General features: G+C 38.2%; 1 protein-coding gene and 1 long non-coding RNA gene across 6 annotated transcripts in view; both read left to right on the forward strand.

Moving 5' to 3' along the window:
• Positions 1-22,045, forward strand: part of LOC146394805 (uncharacterized) — a 655,226-nt gene that overhangs the window by 385,763 nt on the left and 247,418 nt on the right. The gene's annotated exons all lie outside the window — the stretch shown is intronic.
• LOC110257823 (uncharacterized) lies at positions 19,070-19,771 on the forward strand. The gene is made up of 2 exons (XM_021080570.2): positions 19,070-19,275; positions 19,440-19,771. Exons 1-2 carry the CDS (start codon positions 19,135-19,137, stop codon positions 19,695-19,697), a joined length of 399 nt encoding a protein of 132 aa, XP_020936229.1. The 5' UTR covers positions 19,070-19,134; the 3' UTR covers positions 19,698-19,771.

Genomic DNA, 22,045 nt, shown 5'->3' on the forward strand with positions numbered 1-22,045 from the left:
CTGCAGGGTATCCTCTGACAAGGCTCCTTTTCTGGAAATAGCTGTTCTGCTTCTCTCCTCCCCCGACCATCTGACCCAGAAGGCCTGCAAACCACATTTTCCAAACCTCTGCCCTAGCTAAGTTGGTTAATATATGCTATTATTTGCCTGTTAAATGCAGATTGATGTAAAATTACTACCAGTGATTTTATATTCTACCAAATAACATTTTTATGTTACCAACCTAATCAGAAAATCCCAGTTCAATCAGACTTTCCAGAGCTGAGCTACAAAATGTCCTCCTATTCCAATTTTTAATCCCCACCTTGAGATAAATATGCAGAAAGGCTCTATAGGCAGCAGTTAATCTGACAGTGATTTCTTTACATCAAAATTAGTTTCTAAAAATTATTTCTAAATTTAAAAAATTCACTTCAGGAAGTAAGAATGCAGTAGTCTTTATATAGAGGCTTTTGCATGAGGAAAGGCTCTTTAAATCGTGTTTTCTCTTTACAAGGAAGGAAGGAAAGAAGGAAATTGACAGTTATTGAGCACTTACTACATATCAAGTGATGTGCAGAATGTTTTCACTGACCTTAATAAACTCATCTCATTTAACTTTCATAGCAAACCCCAAAGTAGTTTTTATGCCCATTTTGTACGTGAAGACTTAGACTCATTGGAGTTCAGTGACTTGCCTAAAGTTGCACAGAGCTCCGCCGGCAGTGCTGTTTTTTGAACCTACATTTGCCTGATTATAGAGCCTATGGTCTTTTTACCACATAGGACTCTCCACCTATTTCTTGGGCATCTTGTTTTCCTGCTTCTAGTTAACTTTATAGTTTAACTAAGTTTTAGACTTCCAGACTCATTTTATTTCTTTCTCGGGCCCATGTTTGTTGTTGATTTGCTGTCTACTTTCAGTACAACAGAGGAGGAGGTTAAGGCCAAGTGCATCAATGCCAAGCAATCACCTGCCCCACGATTGTCTTCTTTTTTGGTAGCACAAGAAAAAGCCTATAAGCCATGTTTGTGATAGTACAGAAGTCTTCCTCTGCTCCTGAGTTTCATAAGAGCTTGTAAAGGAACTCTAAGGAGAAGTGAGTCAGTGAAATTGCAGAAGAAGATCCATGCTTATCATGTCTATTTTTAAATAGCTAGGACAGAAATCATTAAATCAAAAAAGCACAGAGACCTAAGTTCTTGGAATTCAAAGGCATTTTAGAGATCATTTCCAAAGAAGAGGAATAAGTCTCACCTTGCATGTCGACTCTGTTGGTCTGGTAGCAGCTGCCTGGATTGCTGAGTTGAAGACTGTGAGGCTTTATGTAGGTTTAGAGAAAATGGTGCCATGATTCACTATGAGTGTCTGCCATTGTTGAAAAATAAACTAGTAGAACCATGTTTCCTCCAAACCTAGCTTTGCTCAGTTTATTTAAACCCCTCTCAATTTCAGGATACATAAACCGAGACTCAGAGAGGAGAAATGACTTACGGAAGATTTCATAGCCAGGTGGTGGCAGTGTCAGAACTAAAATTCAGGTCTTCTGCATCATAGCCTGATGTTCTTTCTACTTGGCATCACTGTCTAGTCAGACACTTTCCTGCCTTGAACACAACTCCAAGCATATTAGGTTAATTCTTTGACATTTTGAATGAGTTTACTACCAATTGGCTCCCACAATTCCTTAAAATTTTCCTTAGGGTTAGCTTGGAGGAATTCTTTAGAGAAATAGCTAAGGCTTATTTCTTTGCCTACAACATTTGAATATCTGTAAATTTAAGAATAAGTTAAGACTAAACATATATTAGGGGAGGTTGAGAAGCAGCAGCTCATTCAGGTGATGGGATTCTATGCACGTGTGTTTCCAAGTTAGTGTCTCTCTTAGGATTGTCTTGAATGTGACCTCACTGGTATCTCAGCCCTAAAGTGAAATGTCTTCTCATAGATCCAGAAAATCTGAAATCAGATTCTTTTCTCAAACCTGTGAGTTTATTTGCCCCTTCTCCTTTTTGATGGTAATCATTTCATTCCTGTCTCTGTGACCATATTAGATCACATGTAATGGTTATGATACCCTTCTTTCAGCTTACCGCACTACGCTCCTTCCCTCCTCTGTGAAGCCTTCTTTGATGCATATGAGCAGATGATGATTTCGTCTGACCTCAGACTGGGCATATAGAGCCCTGTTTTCATATCCACTAATTTTTTCGTAATGCAAAAGGAATATAAGGTTTTACTTAGAGTTAGATCATGCTTGATTTTCATGTAATTGTTTATGCAATTTGAGCTAAATTCAGCTAATCTGAGCTGTCAAGCTCATGGCGATATAATACTGCCTCTACAGAAGCTTCTTTCCACAAATTTTCTTTTTCTCTGGCTAGAAAATGCTCCATCAAATGTATTATTTAGGTGCAGATTAACTAAAGGCTCACTTTACTGCACTTCAAGCTAATTGCTTCCCCCGATCTAGTCAGAAATAATGGTTTAGATGTTTTTCTTAACTAATAAGATGTAACATCTTCTCACAGCCTTATTCTCTTTTGATTCCTTAAAATAGCATCCCTAGTTGGTTGACAATTGTGTTGCCTAGAACTTGTTACAGAAAATGTGTACCATATCATTTTTCCTGTTTTCTATCTAGACTTTCCCTGTGAATCCAGGAGGTTCACTGCATTAGTTTCTTATGGCTACTCTAACAAATTATCACAAGCTAGGTCGCCTACCACAACACAAATTTATTATCTTAGAGTTGTGGAGTTCAGAAATCCAAAATGAATCTCAGCTGAGCTAAAACCAAAGTGTCATCAAGCCTGTGTTCTTTTCTGGAAGGTTCCTTTCTAGGAAAAAATGTTTTCTTGCTTTTTCCAGCTTCTAGAGGCTTTCCACATTCCTTGAGTTATGGTTCTCTTTCACAAAGTCAGTGATGGCTGGTGGAGTCTTTCTTACGGTGCCATCTTCCTGGTCTGAGCCTTCTGTCATCTTGGTTATTACCCTGTAGGGGCCCTTGCAAGTATATCAGTCACACCTGGATAATCCAGGATAGTCTCCCCATTTTAAAACCCTTAACCTAATCATTCCTACAAAGTCCCTTTTTCGATGTAAAATAAGGCATATACAGTTTCTGGGAATTAGGTTTTTGGAATCTTTGGACAACCGTTTTTCTTTCTTCTGTAGCCGTTAGTAGGGAGTTAGGGTAACACACCTATGAAGTAACATCTCTTTTTCCAACATTGAAAAAAAATGTTGCATACCGTACCTGGGATCAGATAGACACAAGATTTCAAGGAACCTACTATATATGTATAGTATATACATAAGGAAACAAACTTTACACATTTAATTTTTTTGAGTTAAAGAAATTCCTTCAGCTGAAACACATATATCATCTGTCTTGGAATTGCCATTAAGTAATATCATTCAGCACTTGGCAAAAACACATCCCAATGACATTGGCAAAATCAGTTTCCACCTACTTGCTTTAGGCATGTCACTGTGCCAATGAACACATTATATGTGATTAATCTTTTTGGAGATGAAAGTTGGAATTCCTTATCTGCAAGGCCTGAATGAACAAAAAAAAAATCGAACAAAACATTACCCTGTTAATTTATTCTATCAAAAAGATAAATTACATTTAACCTTATCTGTAAATGCTTTACAGTTTAACTTTCTTTTGACTAGCCAGCCTACTGTGTATTCTGGATCCCCAAATGCATTATGATAGAGACAGTTTTTGAGTTTACATTGTAAGTTATTTTGTTAGACTTAATGCCTTTACAATAAGGCAAATGCCTACCTCTTTGCTTTTGTTTTTCATCGGCTCTATATAATCACAGGGACTCTACCTTGATTGTGGTGATGGCCTCATGGGTGAGGGTATTATTCAAATATATCAAACTGTATACATTAAATGTGTGTAGTTTTTGCATATCAATTATACCTGAATAAAGCTGTAACTCTTTTTAATTAAAAAAAAAAAAAAAGAACCTAGAATTTCCCTGGTGGCTCAGCAAGCAGGTTAAGTTTCCAGCATTGTCGCTGCTGTGGTGTGGGTTCTATCCCTGACCTGGGAACTTCCTCATGCTGCAGCTGTGGCAAAAAAAATCCAAAACCCAACAACCAAAAACCAAAAACCAACCTAGGAGGATTCCAGAGATGACAGGGAACTTTCCCATGAAGGCAGAACCAAAGCATGCATTCAGTCAATGATTATTGATTGATCGATTCATTTATTTAAAACTTGTATTGATTATCAATTACTGTCAAGAACTATGTAAGGAAGGGATGATGAGAAAGAAAACAGACACAGTTCTTTGTTTCTTTATGAGCTTTTTGACAGCCCTCAAAGAAAGAGATCTTATAAATTTCCTTGGTGGCCGTTTCTAAATGACCAAAATGACCAGAGAGCTAGTAAGGCGTTTACTAAGTGCCCATTCCAAAAACAGGAAAAAAAATCATGTTGGGCATGCTTGGTCTTGTCTTGTTAATGAGCATAGTCAAATCGTATTTGGCCAGCTGGATTTTATAATAAACTGGCCTCTTCTGTCTGGCTATGGGAGTTATTATCTTAGCTTTTTGTGCAAGAAAAATCATTTTCCTAAAATAGGCTCATGATTGGTGGACCAAACAAATGGCATTGCAGGAGAAATGTGAATCACCATGTGTTTCTAAGCAACACAGAAAAGGTAAAATGCTGCTAGTTATCAGAATAGAACTCCAGAACTTCCACAGTATCTACCTTATACCTTAGAGGCTGCTTTCAGTAATGAAATGCCCTATGACTCTGGAGGGGCAAACTGAAGCCTTCACTTTATTCAGGCAAAGTTATTTTAGGCTCTGTGTTGCCAAAGCAAACTTAGATGACTTTGCTCAGTCACCATTTCTAAAAAAACATCAATGTAGCTGTGAATGAGTTCTGCCCATGCCTCTCCCTTGCTAATTCCCCCCATTGTAGGCTACTCAGCTAGCATATGCTAGAGCCTTACCTTGTGACGAATGTGATATCAAAGTAATTGGTTGAAAAGTAGAAAATCCCGTTGATAGGAACTAATTTACCATTTTCACTGAGTTCTTTTCCAAATTCATTTATGCTCATAATTGATATGCTTTAGACTCAGGTGGATATACTCCTATCATGTGATTATTGCTATTCACATTTATAAAATTAATTGTAATGATAACTGAATAATACTGTTTTTGTACTTTCTAAACTGAAGTCAAGTATGTACAAAGGATCACCAATGACTTTACTTTCACAGACACTGTAGTCATCCTTTCTGATGCCCTTTAATGAGACATATACAACTTATTCCTAGGTAATCCTTCCTAAACTCGTAAGAGAACTTTATCTATTAGCTCTACATTTTAATTTTTTAGATATACTTCACTTATATTGAAAAACTATGTCATTTATATATAGTGAAATGATTACCACAGTCAAGCTAATTAACCTATCCATCACATAGTTACCATTTCTTTTTGTGGTGAGAACACTTGAGATCTATTCTTTTAGTAAATTAAGTATATAATGCATTATTATTAACTGTAGTCAATGTGCTGTACATTGAGTCTCCAGAGCTTATTCATATTGTAAGTGAAAGTTTATATCCTTTGACCAACATCTCCTGATATGCCTCACCCCCCTCAGCTCCTGGTAACTGCCATTCTATTCTCTGTTACTATAAGTTTGACATTTTTAGATTCCTCATGTAAGTGAGATCATAAAATATTTATCTGTCTCTGTCTGGCTTATTTCACTTAACTTTAAATTCCTCCAGATTGAACCATGTTGCAAAAGCCAGGATTTCTTTTTTTTTTAAGTCCAAATAATATCCCTTTATATGTATAATTTTCTTTATTCACCTATCAACAATTAAGAGTTTCTATATCTTTGAAATGGAATACCGATATCTCTTCAAAATGCTGATTTCATAAATGTATACCCAGAAGTGAATTTACTGAATCTTATAGTAGTTCTACTTTTTCATTTTTTGAGTAACCTCCATACTGTTTTCCATAATGGCTGTACGAATTTACATTCCCACCAGTAGTGTAGGAGGGTTCCCTTTTCTCCACAACCCTGCCAACACTTGTTATCTTTTGACTTTTTGATAATAGCTATTCTTACAGGTTTGAGATGATATCTCATTGTGATTTTAATTTGCATTTTCTTGATAATTAGCGATGTTGAGAATCTTTTCATATGCCTGTTGGTCAATTGTATGTTTTTTTGGGAATGCCTATTCAGATCCTTTGCTCATTTTTAAATCAGGTTATTATTATTATTTTTGCTATTGAGTTGCATCAGCCCCTTATATATCTTGGATATTAATGCATTATTGAACATACGGTTTATGAATATTTTCTCCCATTCTGTAGATTGCCTTTTCATTTTGCTAATTGTCTCCTTTGCTGTGTAGAAACTTTTTAGTTTGATGTAGTCCCTCTTGTTTATTTTTGTTTTTGTTACCTGTGCTTTTAGTGTCATGTCAAAAAAATCATTGTCCAGACCAATGTCAAGGAGCTTTTCCCCTGTTTTCTTCTAGGAGTTTTATGGTTTCAAGTTTCTGCATTTTCTTTAGTACCTTATTTCACGAAAGGGGAACACTGAGTTCCTGGTACCAGTAGTCCTCAGTGGTTACAGTCATCATGTTTGCCATTCTGTTTTAAATTGCTTGCCTCCCTGCCCTCTGTGGAGCCCTAATTGATTAAAGCAATCTCAGGCCTGTAGGCAGTTGTGTACTGATGAATGTTTAATAACTGGTTCTCTGAAAAAACACAAAGGCCTGATGTTAAGGCTCGAAGTGTATCCTCCCCAAATTCATAGCTGAATTTCTAGTGTCCAGTACTTCAGAAGGTGACCTTATGTCCATATATTCACTTTGCAGATATAATTATTAAGATGAGGTTATACTAGAGTAGGTTGGACTCCTAATCCAATATGACTCATGACCTTAATAAAAGAATACCACGGGAAGAGAAAGAGATACACACAAAGGGAAGATAATGTGAAGAAACACTGGAAGGTGATGGCCATCTACAGGCCAAGAAGAGATGCCTGGAACAGATCTTTCTCTCACAAGCCTCAGAAGGAACCATCTGTATGAGTCTTATTTTCCAACTCCTAGCCTATAGAACTATGAGACAACTTCTGTTGATAAAAACCACCCAGTTTTTGGTAATTTTTACAGCAACTCTAGCAAACTAACATATCCGATTTGTGCCATTTGCCTATTTTCATGGAGCAAATATACCCACTATGGATAATTTCAACCTGCCAATGTACTATCACCAAACACAAAGTTATAAAGTGATGTATAAATCTTTTTTTTTTTTGGTCTTTTTAGGGCAGCACCTGTGACATATGGAGTTTCCCAGGCTAGGGGTCAAATCAGAGCTGTAGCCACTGTCCTACACCACAGCCACAGCAACGCCAGATCAGATCCATGGCTGCGACCTATACCACAGCTCACAACAATGCCGGATCCTCAACCCACTGAGCGAGGCCAGGGATCGAACCTACATTGTCATGGATACTAGTCAGATTCATTTCCGCTGAGCCATGATGGGAACTCCTGAAGCAGATGTATAAATCACCTCTCTCAAGCTGATTTGTGCCAGCACTAGTATACTATGTTCCAATAAGAAAATGGGCAAATACTTGGTTAGGGAACTCCTAAAAGAAAAATATACACAGTCAATTAACTTAAGAAAGATGTTAGTATTTTACTGTTATTAATTGGATTACTTACTGACAAATTACTTGCCATATTTTTTCTCATTGCATTTGTCAGTAATGAAAAGACAAACATTTCCATACATTCACCAGATGTTTACTGACCACCTACCATATGCTAGACATTGTATTACAACCACCCTCCCTCAGGAGTATTAACCAGGACTTCCTTCCTAATATGTAGGCTTATCCTTGGGTAGGGGCATGCTAACAGCTATTCTGTATTTCACTAACCACCCCCCAAAAAAGAAACAAAAAATAAGAATTTCCAAGTACCCTGAAGTCAATCCTAAAAAGATTTTTGTTTAGAAATTCTAGATTCAAAGTCATGAACTCAAATATCTGTAGAGATCTGGCACTTTACCTAAGAAAATGAAGCAGCCAGGTGGGGAAATGGACTGTGCATGATTTGTCTGAAAAAAGAAGTTACTACTGGATCCAAGAGATTTTGCCTTGCAAAGAACATGGACTACTGTTGCCAGATCTTTGATGGGAGGATGAGGAAGTAAGTCTGGGTTTTTACATTAATGCTTTCAGTTTTTAATTATTAGAAAATAATGTTAGGAAGAGGAGAACATTGTGAAGGATTTCAAAGAGGCATCTTCGTTTGACTCATAGAATTGAGGTTTACAACACCTAGTCTAGCCTAAGAAGGAATTAAGGTTAGTCTGACCAACCCTCAAGGGGTTTGGAGACCGTGTGGTTTGGAGAGCTCAAGAAGAGAAGGTAGACCCCTTTAGCCTAGGAGAAAAGACCAGGGATAATGAGTTCTACTGACATCAGGGACTTGTACTGACCTCACAAGCTGTGCCTCAAGGTGGCAGGCCTTGGATTCCAGTGACTCTGGAGGCGATAGGATACTTGATACTGTAGTTTAGAGAGCAGTGGTGGTGGTTGGGGGTTTACCTCTGAGATCCTGAGAATCGTCATTGGGAGGGAGATCTTCATAGTCTCCAGTGGCAACAGTTCCTGAAAAATCACTGAGTATCACAGGTCAGCAGTGCCACTGAGAAGCAAGAAATGCCATATTGCTAATTTATGCAAATCTGCCACATTGTCCAGTAATATATCCTTTATTTCTTCCAAGCTCTAATTTCTAAGGTTCTGAATTTGACTTTATTTTTGAAAAGAACAAATCAAAGAACACATATGCAATATATCATATATCATATAGATCATTCTGTTTCTTCTGCAGTAGCAATCAAGAAATGCAAATTAAATAAGATACTATGTTTTTCATCTATAATTTAGCGAAAGATGAATAATGAATGAGGCAGTATTATATAACGTGGGTTTTTTTTGTTTTTTGTTTTGTTTTGTTTTAGGGCTGCATCCACAGCATATGGAGGTTCCCAGGCTAGGGGTCTAATGGGAGCTGTTACTGCCGGCCTATACCAGAGCCACAGCAACACCCAATCCGTGCCGCATCTGTGACCTGCAGCACAGCTCACAGCAACGCCAGATCCTTAACCCACTGAGTGAGGCCAGGGATCAAACCTGCAACCTCATGGTTCCTAGTCAGATTCGCTTCCACTGCACCACGATGGGAACTCCAGTATTATATAACATTTTGAGTCATAAATTGTGACTGCAAATTCCAACTCTGCCACTCTTAATTCTGTGTCCTTGTGCAAATTGCATATATCCTATACCCTATAAGCATGTATCCTTTCTGAGCCTCAGTTTCTTACTGGTAAAATGGAGCTAATAATACAACTTCTTAGGATTTATGTTAAGAGCTTAGAACAGTGTCTGGCATGTGGTGAAAGCTCAATATGTGAGCTCTAATGACACTACCTATTAACATGAAGGAAGTGTTCAAGATAAGGGCATGATGCTGGAGCAGGATGAGGCATGGCCCAGCAAGGAAGCAGACAGAGGCATTTCAGAAGAGACAAAGTCAAGGAGAAAGTAGGGTAAATCTGAGGCTATATGCACAGCCCAGTGAATAGAAATTGGGGACAGGAAGCGTGGGAGGAAATAATGCTACTAACTTGTGTAAACCAGAATGAAACTTTGAAGAGATTTTTCTCTCAAGAACAATCTCTATGATGGGCAGGTCACCTTGTTCTCAGAAGCAGCATCGTGACATTTCTTCTGAGGACTTACATTTTCACACTAGACTGTCACATGCTTACACATTGGCAAAAAGACAGTGAACTTGACATGTGCCATTCCCTGTGTAGGGACTTGCTGCAGGGCACAGCTTTCCCAGAAATATCTTATAATGTATGTTTTCCTTTTGTTAATGTTTCTGTTAAGTTAGCATAAAACACTTAAAATTCCAGAGTCAAAGCAAAACTTTGGAAGCTATTTATGAAGTCTGAGACTTTTATAGCCAGTTTCTGTGCTTAATTTCTGAATAAAGTTATAAGGTATAAAGTGTATTTTATCCCACTGTAGTATAATTTAAGCTTGATTATGAAAGTACATATGGTTATCTTTAAACTCAATGAATGGGTTCTGGTTAGAGAATGAAATTCACAGCTTTCATAGACTTGAAAAAAAAATTCACACATCTGGATGGATGATACATGGTTGTGGCAAAATTGCTCTTCTCTTTAATCCCTGGAGCGAAGAACTTGATTTGTTCCAGCAGGGATTTTGTGGAGGTTTTGTCTTCTTTTCTTTATATTAAAAGCAACTGTGTATTGATTTCCAAGCACATCTTGACATCTTCTTGAACATCTTGTTTTGTTTTTCCTTTAGTTATTTAAGGTCACTGATTTTGAGTAAATCTGAAAGAAAAAAAAAAAAACCTTGGGAGTGGAAGACTTCATGTTAGCACAATCTTGAATTAGCTGGTTGTAGTTTTCATCTCTAATATTGGCAGCTATAGTCATTGACTCACATTTCTTCCATTGACTTTTCAATGAATAATTTTTTTTTACTCGTAGCCAAGGGAATGACAAAGATTCACATGACTAAAATGGTGGCTGATGAAAATGAAGAATACCTCCTATCTCAGTGTGCATCAGTGACTTGTACCTACTATCTCAGCCAGCATCAGTGACTTGTACCCATCACCAGTTTATCAGTTGAGGACAGTAAGAATAAGAATGTAGCCTTTTGGAATAATTGACATTTTGGCAGCTGACACTATTCAAGCAGTGAACCATTATTGGAAGCAAATTCCAGGAAAAGTTTGACATTTGAAATAAAAGTTGTTAGCATATAAACATTGAAAGGACCTTTTGAGGGTATTAGAACATGTAGGAAATTGGCATAAGATAGAGAGATTTAATTTTTGCTGAGACTTATTATGTTTGAATCACTGCGCTGGCCTTAGCACATACCTTATTTTGTTTATTCCTAATAATATTTATATTAAATTAAGCAGGTACTGTTAGTACCTGCATCTTACAGATGAGGAAACTGAGATGTTAATATGTTCTGGGTCATATGTTAGTGATGGTAAATTTATGGTCATCTAGTTCCAAAGATCATTCTCTCAATTATTAGGATTTATTGGTTATATTTAATTCATTCCTGATAATTTAATCATTTGGCATAGATTGATTTTTTTTGAACCTGACAAACTCAATTTGTCATGGGAATATAGTTCATGATGATAGAATAATAATAATTACCACTTAGTAAGCATTTACTATGTTCTAGGTAATGTGTTGTACTTTTGTTTTTCTGTACTTTTTCTCGCTACCACACAGGCTTTTTAAACAACTTTATTGCAACATGATTCACCTTATATACAATTCACCCATTTGAAGTGTACAGTTCAATATTTTTTAGTATATTCGCAGAAACGTACAACTATCACCACAGTCTATTTTAGAACATTTTCAACACCTCAAAAAGAAACGCTGTTCCTTGTAGCTATTATCCCCCTATGCTCTGCACAACTTCTGCCTTACTTAGACTTAGGCAGTTATTGATCTATTTTGGCTCTATAGGTTTGCCTTTTCTGACCATTTCGTATGAATAGAATCATATAATATGTGATCTTTTTTGACTAACTTCTTTTGTTTAGCATGATGTTTTTAAGGTTCATCTATGTTGCATCATGTGTCAGTACTTCATTCCTTTTGACATCCTATTGTATGGATATGACATACTTGTTTATCCATTTCCCAGCTAATGGGCATTTGAGTTGTTTCCATCTTTGACATTGTGAATATTGCTGCCATGAACATCCATATACAAGTTTTTGTGTGGACATATGTTTTCGTTTATCTTAGAAATACACCTACAAATTGCAATTTTTCAGAAATTGCCAAACTTTTTCCAAAGCAGCTATACCGTTTTACATTCCCACTAACAGTGTATAAGGGTTCTGATTTCTCTACATCCTCCTCACCAACAGTATGATTATCTGAGTTTTCGATTCTAGTCATCCTAGTGTATATTGAAATAGTATCTTTTTGTGGAGTTTTTTTGGGGGGGTATTTTCCTGATGAATAATGATGTCAAGCATGACCAATGTGCTTGTTGGCCATTTGTATATCTTTCTTGGAGAAATGTCTGTTGAGATCTTCTGCTCATTTTAAAAATTCAGTTATTTTTTTATTATTGACGTGTAAAAGTTATTTATATATTCTGAATACTAATTCTTTATTTTACATTATTTTCAAATATTTTCTTCCATTCTATAACTTGTTGTGTTATATTCTTTACATAAATTATTTAATTTGATCTTTACAACAGCTGTATGAGATATTATCCTTCTATTTTTTTAGAGATCAGAAAATTAGCTCAGAGTGTTTAAGTACCTAGCCTAATTCACAGTCCTAACTTTGGGTGATTCTAGGACTTGTGCTTGTATCTCTGTTGGAAGTTCAATAAAAAAATCTCCCTTCTCTTTTTGATGCTCATATACACTGCATGTATTTGATGAAAGAAATCAGATCTTAGGATTGGATTGCCCTCTCTATGCTTCACTCCTAGACATTCCAGTGGATAAACCCTGAAAAGGAAAACACTTTGGCAGTGCTCCTCAAATTGAGTCTCCAGGGACTGTGCTGATTCTCAGCAGGAAGGTATAGCCACAAAGCTCCTGAGGCAGGTGGAATTGATGTTCTGAGTCTGGATTTACAAGCATGGGGAATTGTTCTTTTAAAAGACAATGACAAAGAGAAACCTTTTAATGAGAGCCAGATGCAGCCATGATTTTGATTAAATGTTTGCTGGTAACCGTACTTGGGTGGGAACATCTGCCCACTGATGAGCTCCCTGGAGTTTTAGCAGGTGAATTTATGTAGGAAATACAACTTCCAAGTACTTCTTCCTGAGGAGAGATGGTAGGGAAGAAAAAAACTTACTTTCTTTTTTTTCCATTTTTTTTTTCCCACCTGACATTTAAAAAGTCTTAAGTAAATGCATTCTTGTATTGGGATAATACCACTTACCCTGGGCCTCCCTGCTTCCCCAGCTTTGGCCTTGTAGGTGCCCAGTAAGCATCAGTGCTTGCATCTGGATCACATATGTGCAGGCATCTTAGGTTGTCCAAGAATAGTGCCTGGTTCCATATGCCTGTAATAACAACCCTCTGCCATTAGAATTTGCTGCTGCTATTTTTCACACACACCCACACTCTTGAGCAAACCCGCTCCTTTCTTCCCAAATCTACCCTCTTATATGTCCTTACTAGTCCATCTTTGGAAAGCTGTACTATCATGCAGGATACATGATATTTAGAGGAAATACGTTTCATTTAGTGTTTCTGGACTCTTCTTGTTTCTAGTTAGTCTAGATTAAGCAATTCCCAGTCTAGAGAGCTTTACTCACCTCCCAGACTACCTTGCAATCACAGGGTCCATCTCGTCTCACTCAAGGAATCACTCTGCAGATTATCTGTCATCATTCAGACCCTTATCCACATATTGTTCTATACTTGGCAAAATTGGACCCAACTCTCTCCCCATCTTCATAAGCCCTTGTTTTCTGACTTTTGTAACTCACAGTCTATCATTAAAAATCTCTCCAAAAACTTCAGCTTCTTCTCCTATGTTCCCTCAATCTCTGAATTAAAACTGGAATATGGCTGTGCCTTGAGGAAATCACTTTCCCTGCAGTCCTCTTAAGCAAACATTAGTTTTCCTCACATAATCTAAGGAGTTGTGGTGGAGTAGGTGGCTGCTCCTTATTGTCACTTTCAAACCATTTATGCTCCTTTATCTTTCAAAATTAAGAGCTCATTTGTAGTTCTTGGTAATAGATAATATTATGTGCTACCCCTCCTTGTTTCTTTGCCTTCATTCATTAGACACTTTCCTGAGTCACTTTCTCTTCCTCCACTTTTATTACTGCCACCATTTTGGCAACTTCAACATCTGTCATCTATGTGGATATTCATCTAGTATATTTGGCTTTGCAAATCTTTCATGCCCTCAATTCCAGTGATATTTTTCTTCCATTATACTTAAGCCACTTACTTTAATGTTCATGCTCTAGACATTGACATTCTTAAAAATTATAACAACTCTGTAATCTTGCTTTTAAAATATACATGTCTTGGGCTACAAATGATTGTTATTCCTGCCAAAATACTTCTCTCACATGCATGAACAGACACACACACACATACACACACACACCCCCTTCCAAAAATTCTTCAATTTTGTACTCCAATCTGTGAATTCCACTACTTTTCATCACCAACCATACTTCTCATTTCCTTTTTCCTTAACAGTTTAGAATCCATGGTTCATCATCAGTATCACTTATTTTCATAAACCTTCATCTCCTTGCTCACTTTCTCACCCTAGTACTTCCCTGACAAAACCACAACCCTTGTTCAATCTAGCTATTTACCTACTTTTTCCGATATACAAGTGATACATGTTGCTGTAGAAATTTACAAGGCAGTGCTAACTGATCTCACCTTAAATTCTTGACTGCATATCTTATCAGTCCTTCCATATCATGCACCCATTTCCATTATTCAAAATGAATATTCAGCACTTTATCTTCTCCTAAATTCCTCAAAGCCCTACCCTCACTCCTGTCATTTTACGATCTTACCTTACCTCATCCTTCACTGAGAAAACTGAAGAATCAAGAGAAAATTCCTTTATATCTTCCCTAGCAAACACACCATCTTACCTGTATTTGTAACCATACTGCAACTGTTTCCTTCTCTTTTGTAAAATATATAAATAATTCTTAATCTCATGAAAAGCTAACCCTTCCACTTTTGCTATGAGTCCCATCTATTAGTGATCTGAATACCCCTCTTATTCGTTCAGTATTTTTCTTCTACAATTATCCCTTTGATATTTTATATCATCAATATCATTCAGTCATTTATATTGGCATACAGACATGTTCTAGAATCTACCCTCTTAAAAATATGCTCTCTTAATACCAAATCTCCCTCCACATGTGGTCCCATATTTCTCCTCACCTTAGCACCAAAACTCTTAAATTGTCTATCCGTGCCTCACTTTCTAATCACATTTACTCCTTAATAAACATCATACAAGTTTATATTACAATATTTTCACTCTTTTAATATCCTTTTTATCAGTGTTACCAATGAACTTTTTGCTAACAAGTTTAGTAGTCATTTGTCTGTTCCTATGTTATTTATGAATAGTATTTAGTAAAGTCGACCATTTTTTACCTCTTGAAACATTATCTGCCCTTTGCTTTTGTGTTGCTCAATTCACCTCCCCCCTTCAACTCTTTTAATTATAATGGCTAGGAGTAGAATTACTGGGAGATATGGCAAGTCTATGTTTAGCTTGTTGAGTAAGTACCAAACTGTTTCCTTCAGAGGCTGTCTCATTTTACATCCCCACCAGAAGTGTATGAGGGTTTCAATTTATCTACATCCTTGTCAATATTTGTTATTTTATTTTTTAGAAAATGATAGCCTTCCGAGTGGGTGTGAAGTGCTATCTTATTGTGGTTTTGATTTGCATTTCCATGATGGCTAATGGTATTGAGCATATTTTCATATGTTTGTTGGTTATATCTTCTTTGGTTATATCTTCATTCTTACACGTTTGTTGGTATATCTTCATTGGCAAAATGTCTAAGTTCTTTACCTAATTTTCAGTTGGGTACTTTGTATTTTTACTGTTTCATTGTAAATGTTTTTTTTCTGTATTCTGGATACTACATCTTTAGCAAATATATGATTTGCAAGTATTTTTCTATCTTTGGTGACTTTTCACTTTCTCAATGGTATTTTTGCAGAAGAAAACATTTTAAAAATTTGGTATACTCCATTTTAATCTTTCTTTGTTAACGTGTGCTTTTGGTATCATATCTAAGAAACCACTGATTAACCAAATTCTGTATGTTTCTGATTTCCATATCTGACCAAAAGTGTTCAAAGCCATTCATTCAACATATATATTCATGACCACCTACTATATGCTGGGCTCTACTGTGAATATTGGGGATAGTGATGAACAGGATAGTGGAGACAGAGATTTTTAGCTGATCTCCAACATTCAAGTTCTCCTCCTCTACTCGGTATACTACATTTCTCCTTTTCTCTTGCAGTTAGATGTTGGTATGTGGGGTTTTGCCAATGAAATGTAAGCAGGAATAATGCATGCCCCTTTTGAGCCTGGCCCATAAAAATTTCCATGTGCTCTCCTATATGTTCTTTTCTGTTTTGGCAATTGGAATGGAGATGTCCTGGTAGAGATGACAGAAACTGCTATTTTGCCTCTTATCTCAATAGGGTTGTGATGAGGATTAAATATGTATATGGCTATTTACCACAATTCCTACATAGAGTTAGTGGTCAATAAATGTTAGGGTCATCGGGTGTTGCCGCGTCTGTGACTCCAATCTGGCGTGGCTGTGGCTGTGGTGTAGGCTGGTGGCTACAGTTCTGATTAGACCCCTAGCCTGGGAACCTCCATATGCCGCAGGTGTGGCCCTAAAAAGACGAAAGTCAAAAAAAAAAATAAATGTTAGGGTCTATAATTATTATTACAGTCTTTAGATGTTACAGTAATCATCCAGGATGGGAAAAATGTAAGAAACCCCTCATAATTCTGCAGATAGTGCAATTAGATCTGCTCTTTTATAGATAGTGTGTCAGACTTGCCAGATGCTAGCAGTCTTTACTCCTTCTACACAGTTTCTCTGTTGATGAACCAAGATAATTCTAAGCTACCTTACGTAATATTTAAAGGACCATAATTTTGGAAATACTAATCTAGTGAAAAGTAGTAAGCAGTTTTTTGTTTGTTTGTTTGTTTGTCTTTTGTCTTTTCGGGGCCACTCCCGTGGCATATGGAGGTTCCCAGGCTAGGGGTCTAATTGGAGCTGTAGCTGCTGGCCTACACCATAGCCACAGCAACACAAGATCCAAGCCGCATCTGCGACCTACACCACAGCTCACGGCAATGCCAGATCCTTAACCCACTGAGTGAGGCCAGGGATCGAACCTGCAACCTCATGGTTCCTAGTTGGATTTGTTTCTGCTGAACCATGATGGGAACTCTGAAAAGCAGTTTAAACTAAAAACACTTTGAGAAGCTTGGTTATAATGGTTTTTGAGAATTCTCAATTGTGCTAAATACTTTGCATTTATACAACATTATTCTATAAAGGAGCCCCACCACTTCCTCATCCCCTAATTGCCTATATCTCATAAAAAGCCTGGACACTATCATTTGTGGGCCAGCAGGAAATTCAGACTGTGCAAGCCCTGGCTTTTGTGTGGGAACCCTCCAGCTTCATCTCCTTACCACCAAAAAGCCAAGCCAATATCCTTTCTCTGCTCTCTTAAGCCATCCTTGAGCCTATTTGAGAGCCTGCCCTGCTTTTTCCCAGAAAGCCTCATTATGTGAATAATAAACTTCTTTCATGTTCTCTGGGTTTGTGTGTCATCAGTCTTGACTTTCAAGCTAAATTTTGGTTGATGGATTCATCCTGTCCCTGTGGAGTGATTATAATAATTGACCCTGTGAGCAGAACATCAAGGCACTGTCCATCACTATCGGGGGTCTTTCTTCTATTGCTTTGGCTTCTTAAATGGCTCTGATGTACGCACTTTGAGTTACTGCCTGCTAGTTTGTGCTTTTATCTTGCTTCTTTGTGCTGCATCCATGCTAAAGATTTGACCAACATAGGTCAGTTTAGCAAGTTGGCATATAGTGAAAGGATTATTGGATTGGAACCCTCCTAAAAGTAGTGTTGAATCATGTGTCTCAACCTGGACCTATTCGTGAATCTCAGATTGAACCATGTATCTCAATTCCAAAATAAGCTGTGACTGACTGACACTAAGCTCAAGGAAACAACTCTCACCTTGTAAACACTGGTTATGTCTCAACCAGTTGTTGGCCCCATTTCTATATAGAGCTTGGGAGAAAGGCCGATAATCTGTTTGATATACAGGGCCATTGGGTGGTCACTCATGTGAAGGAAGAACAGCTACTGTATTGGATGCTGAAGTCATACTTCTAAAAGTAAAACGACTTGCTAATACCTTATAAAATGCTTCTGCTGCTGACCATGGCTCTGTCACAAACAAAAATGATCCTGACCCTCAGGATACTGGAAAAGAACATCTGAGTCACCTCTGTGACAAAGTGAATGTATTAATTCAACCATTGCCATGGGGAAGTCTGTAACACTAATGGTACTGGCTTGATTTGAGGTCTCTGCAAGAAGAAACTTATAAAAACTTTTATCTATATGTTCAACACCATCTGAGGATACAGTGTAGCAGAACAAAACACAAAACCCCAAACTTTAAATGTCCTCAAAATTAAGAAGTCCAAAAAACTTGGGACAGCCAAGAAGAGTCTAAGAAGGCATAACATGGAATGACTAAATTTGAAGGAGTATCCTGGATGAGATCCTGGGACAAAAAGAGGACAATAGGTAAAAACTAAGGAAATCTGAATAAAGAATGGACTGTAGTTAATAATACTGTTTAAGTGTTGGATCACTAGGTTGAACAAATGTACCATACTAATGTATAATGTTAATAAATGAGTTGTATAGCACATGAGTATTATCTTCACAATTATTTTGTAAATGTAAAACTGTTCTAAAATTAAAAAAAAAAACTTTTTAAAACCCCACAAAATATTAGGTGATGAGATCTGTGAGACAACAGAATTGAACACTGCATGGGGGTGGTCATGTGGAATGGTTTGGAGGAAACACGCTCTCACTGCCATGTACACCACAAGAATTGAACCGGAGAAGATGAAGAAGAGTGGAAGGTCAGTTTGGGAAAACTCTTTAATGGGTCTTGTGGAAGCATTACCTTTCTCTACCCAGAGCATCTAGACAACTCTGCATCCTTCCCCTCCCCCCATGAATTTTCAGTTAGTGCTTTGTGATGTCAAGCCCCCCCGGGGCTACCATTGGCTGAAGAAATTTCTTGCTGACCAATCAAAACTGATGGGCGTGGCCCTTCATTGTTCTGGGAGTATATATATAGAGAGGCTAGGCGCCTGTAGGCCTTAGTTGCTACAACATGGCAGAGGTTACTGAGGAACCTCAGGAGCCTAGTTCCGACTCAGAGATAGAAACCAGAAGTTTGACGCAAGAGAGCCCAAGTGTCAAAGGAAGGAACTGGAAGATCTCCTGTGACCTTGATGACCATGAAAAGGAGAAGGTCAGATTACCCTCCTCATATGCTTCCTCCTTATCCCCTACCCAAAGCTTCCCCTTGGCTGGCCCAAAACCCCTCCTCAGTCCACACCTATTCTCTCCAAGTCCACCCTCCCATCCTCTTTCCCAACACCAATGTCTTTCTGTATCATCTTGTTTTCCTACCAGGTTAGGAAAATAATCAAGAAAATAAAGCTGGCCCTTCAGCAGAATTCTGAAAGGTGTAAGAAAGGGAAGAAGTCCATGATACTTGTCTGCTACCACCGGCGGAATAAGAAAAAGAATGAAAATCAGTCAAAAGAGGATGAAGAAGTCCAGGAGAGTAATTCCTCTCCAAGCACTTCCCTTGGTCCACCTGGACCCTGCGACCTTGCTGTCTCTGTTGATACTCCAGAAAAAGCTCTGGAGAAATGGTCAGATGTGTAGAGGTCAAACTTACACCAGACCAACTGAAGTACTCAGATGTTGATGATTAAACACCAATCAATGAGCTGTAAAAAGATGTGTGTGTATTTGTGTCTGTTCTTTGATAATGGGGAGGGAAGGAGGAAAGGGGCAGGCGTGTGAAAAGGGAGGAAGGTGGAATCCTGCCAGTTTCAGGCCCAGACCATCCAGTCCATAGTTAGCCAGACACTGGGAATAAGGATTAGATGAGGACTGAGTACTGAAAACAAATTACTTCCAGAGCACTTTATCCCACTGGTGAAGAAAAGGACCTGGTGTTTCTGTGTGTGTTTGGTAGGTCCGAGATGGGGAGGAGGGTGGTGTATGGGCAGTGGCAGTGATTCCATTTTTTTTTTTTTTTAAACAAGTGGCCGCACCTGCGGCATATGGAAGTTCCCAGGCCAGGGGTCAAGCCACAGCCACTGTAGAAGCAACGCCGAGTAGTTATGTTGTGAGCCACACGGGAAGTCCAGGGATTCCATTTTTGATGTTTGACAATTGACTGTTTTTAAGCCTCATTAAATCCTCTTCTCCTTCTGGCCCACATCTGGACAAGCTGATAAAAACAGCCAGGGAGTAAATGAACATAAAATAGAAACAGATATGCCTAACCTTAACCATCGGAGTTATTGCCTTGTCTAAATTTTCCATAGCCAAAACATTCATTGCCCCAAAATATCCTCTAGTGCATATGGACAGTCTGATCCAATGAGTAATAAAATTAGGTCTTTTGCCCTTAAAATCATGTTGAAAAAAATATGACCTTTGGACATTAGCCCCTAGTTAAGATAATAACCCCTTCCACCCTGTTTTTTTTTTTTTTCATCTCAATCTAAATAAAAGCAGCATCTTCAAAGAGCGAAACCCATCATATAAGACCTTTTTAAAAAAGGTGTGTTTATGCTGACTGTTTCTGCACTTAACAGCCAAATTTTACTTGTTCTTACACCTGGAAAACAGGAGCGGTGCCTCAGTGTGAATTTGTTCCCTTAGTGTCATGGCCCCACCTACTAGGGCTCTTATTTATCATTGTGATTACTGATTCCATCCAATAAATAAATGGCAAACACTTTGCAGTCATAGCAAAGTATTTGGCTAACATATTCTGTTCAGGGCCTATTTCCACAACCTCTCAGCAGCTGTTATCTCCACTTGGTACTCAGTGAGGTCACTGCCCACTCCTGACATGTTACAGAATATTTGCAGGCAATATTTTAACCACATCTAGCTTTGTTCAGGGGCACAGTTATGACATCACACTGATGACATCCTCCTTTGAGGATATTCATATGACACCCTTATTCAGGACATAAAATCATTCCCAAAGGAGCTCGCAAAAAGAGAACGATCTGTTATCCCCACACATAGTACAGGGCCCTGCCACTTCATTTAAGTTCCTGAAAATTGTTTGGTAAGTTGAGGGCTGCTACAGTCCTGACAATGTCAAAAACCAGGTTTTAGCCTTCTTAGTATCCACATTGTTAAAACAAGCCTAACATCTTTTAGACATTTTTAGATTCTGGAGGCAACATTCCTCATATACAAACTTTGCAAAGTCCATCTGTTCTGTAACTTGCAAACAGGCCCACTGTGAATGGGACCCCCTGTATCAAAAGATTCTAGAATCTGCCTAAATTGTCATAGAACAGGCACTCCTGTTGAGCCCCCCCCCCCCCCGAGACTCCTTCACTGCAGGGGCTTTAGCAACCTTCTCCCATGTATCTTGGAGTCCCTGTACCATCAATGATGGCCATGAGTTGCATGGGCTTCTGATACAAGGGAACTGCCTTCCTTGGCCCAATGCTCTATGCCATTAGTATAGCAATTGGTGGATACATACTGGACTTTTCTAGAAGTATAGACTATCTCAGGTCCTGAACCAGTGACCCTCTATATCTAGCTGCCCGTTTGGCCTTTGATTGTGGAAGCAGTACTCTGCAAGCTCAGCTCAGCTAATGAGGCCTCCTTGAAAAAAAAGGATGCAGCCAAACCTGGGGCCTCTGCATACCCTACCTTCAGGAAAGGGTAACTTCCCCTGTGCTATGTCCCTTGCCAGATGTTACAGAGCTGGAAGAGGTCATCTCTTGGAAACCACGGATACATGGGGAGCCCCTCAGGATCAACACAGTGAATACTAAAGGGAGTTTGTTCACTTAAACAATAAATATCATCACTACCACGCTTAATGGAGCTGGCTTGAGAGTTGCTGCTTTTCATCCCTAATCGGAATGTTGCTGATAAAGAACAGGACCCAAGGTTAGCTCAATCGCCCAAATTTTAGGCAGTTATCTTAGCACTAGATGTCTTGGCCAACAGTGGCCCTAATCTGC

This window comes from Sus scrofa, chromosome X (assembly GCF_054392235.1).
Source record: "Sus scrofa isolate SSC_HxYL_T2T_F1_AM1 chromosome X, Sscrofa_HxYL_maternal_Yorkshire_Landrace_v2.0, whole genome shotgun sequence".
NCBI classification, from domain to species: domain Eukaryota; kingdom Metazoa; phylum Chordata; class Mammalia; order Artiodactyla; family Suidae; genus Sus; species Sus scrofa.

Excerpts from the sequence above, each read along its gene's own strand:
- LOC110257823 (XM_021080570.2), top strand. The coding sequence starts at position 19,135 with ATGGCAGAGGTTACTGAGGAACCTCAGGAGCCTAGTTCCGACTCAGAG. Across the intron at positions 19,276-19,439 it reads ATGACCATGAAAAGGAGAAG|GTTAGGAAAATAATCAAGAA; the intron begins GTCAGATTACCC and ends TTTTCCTACCAG.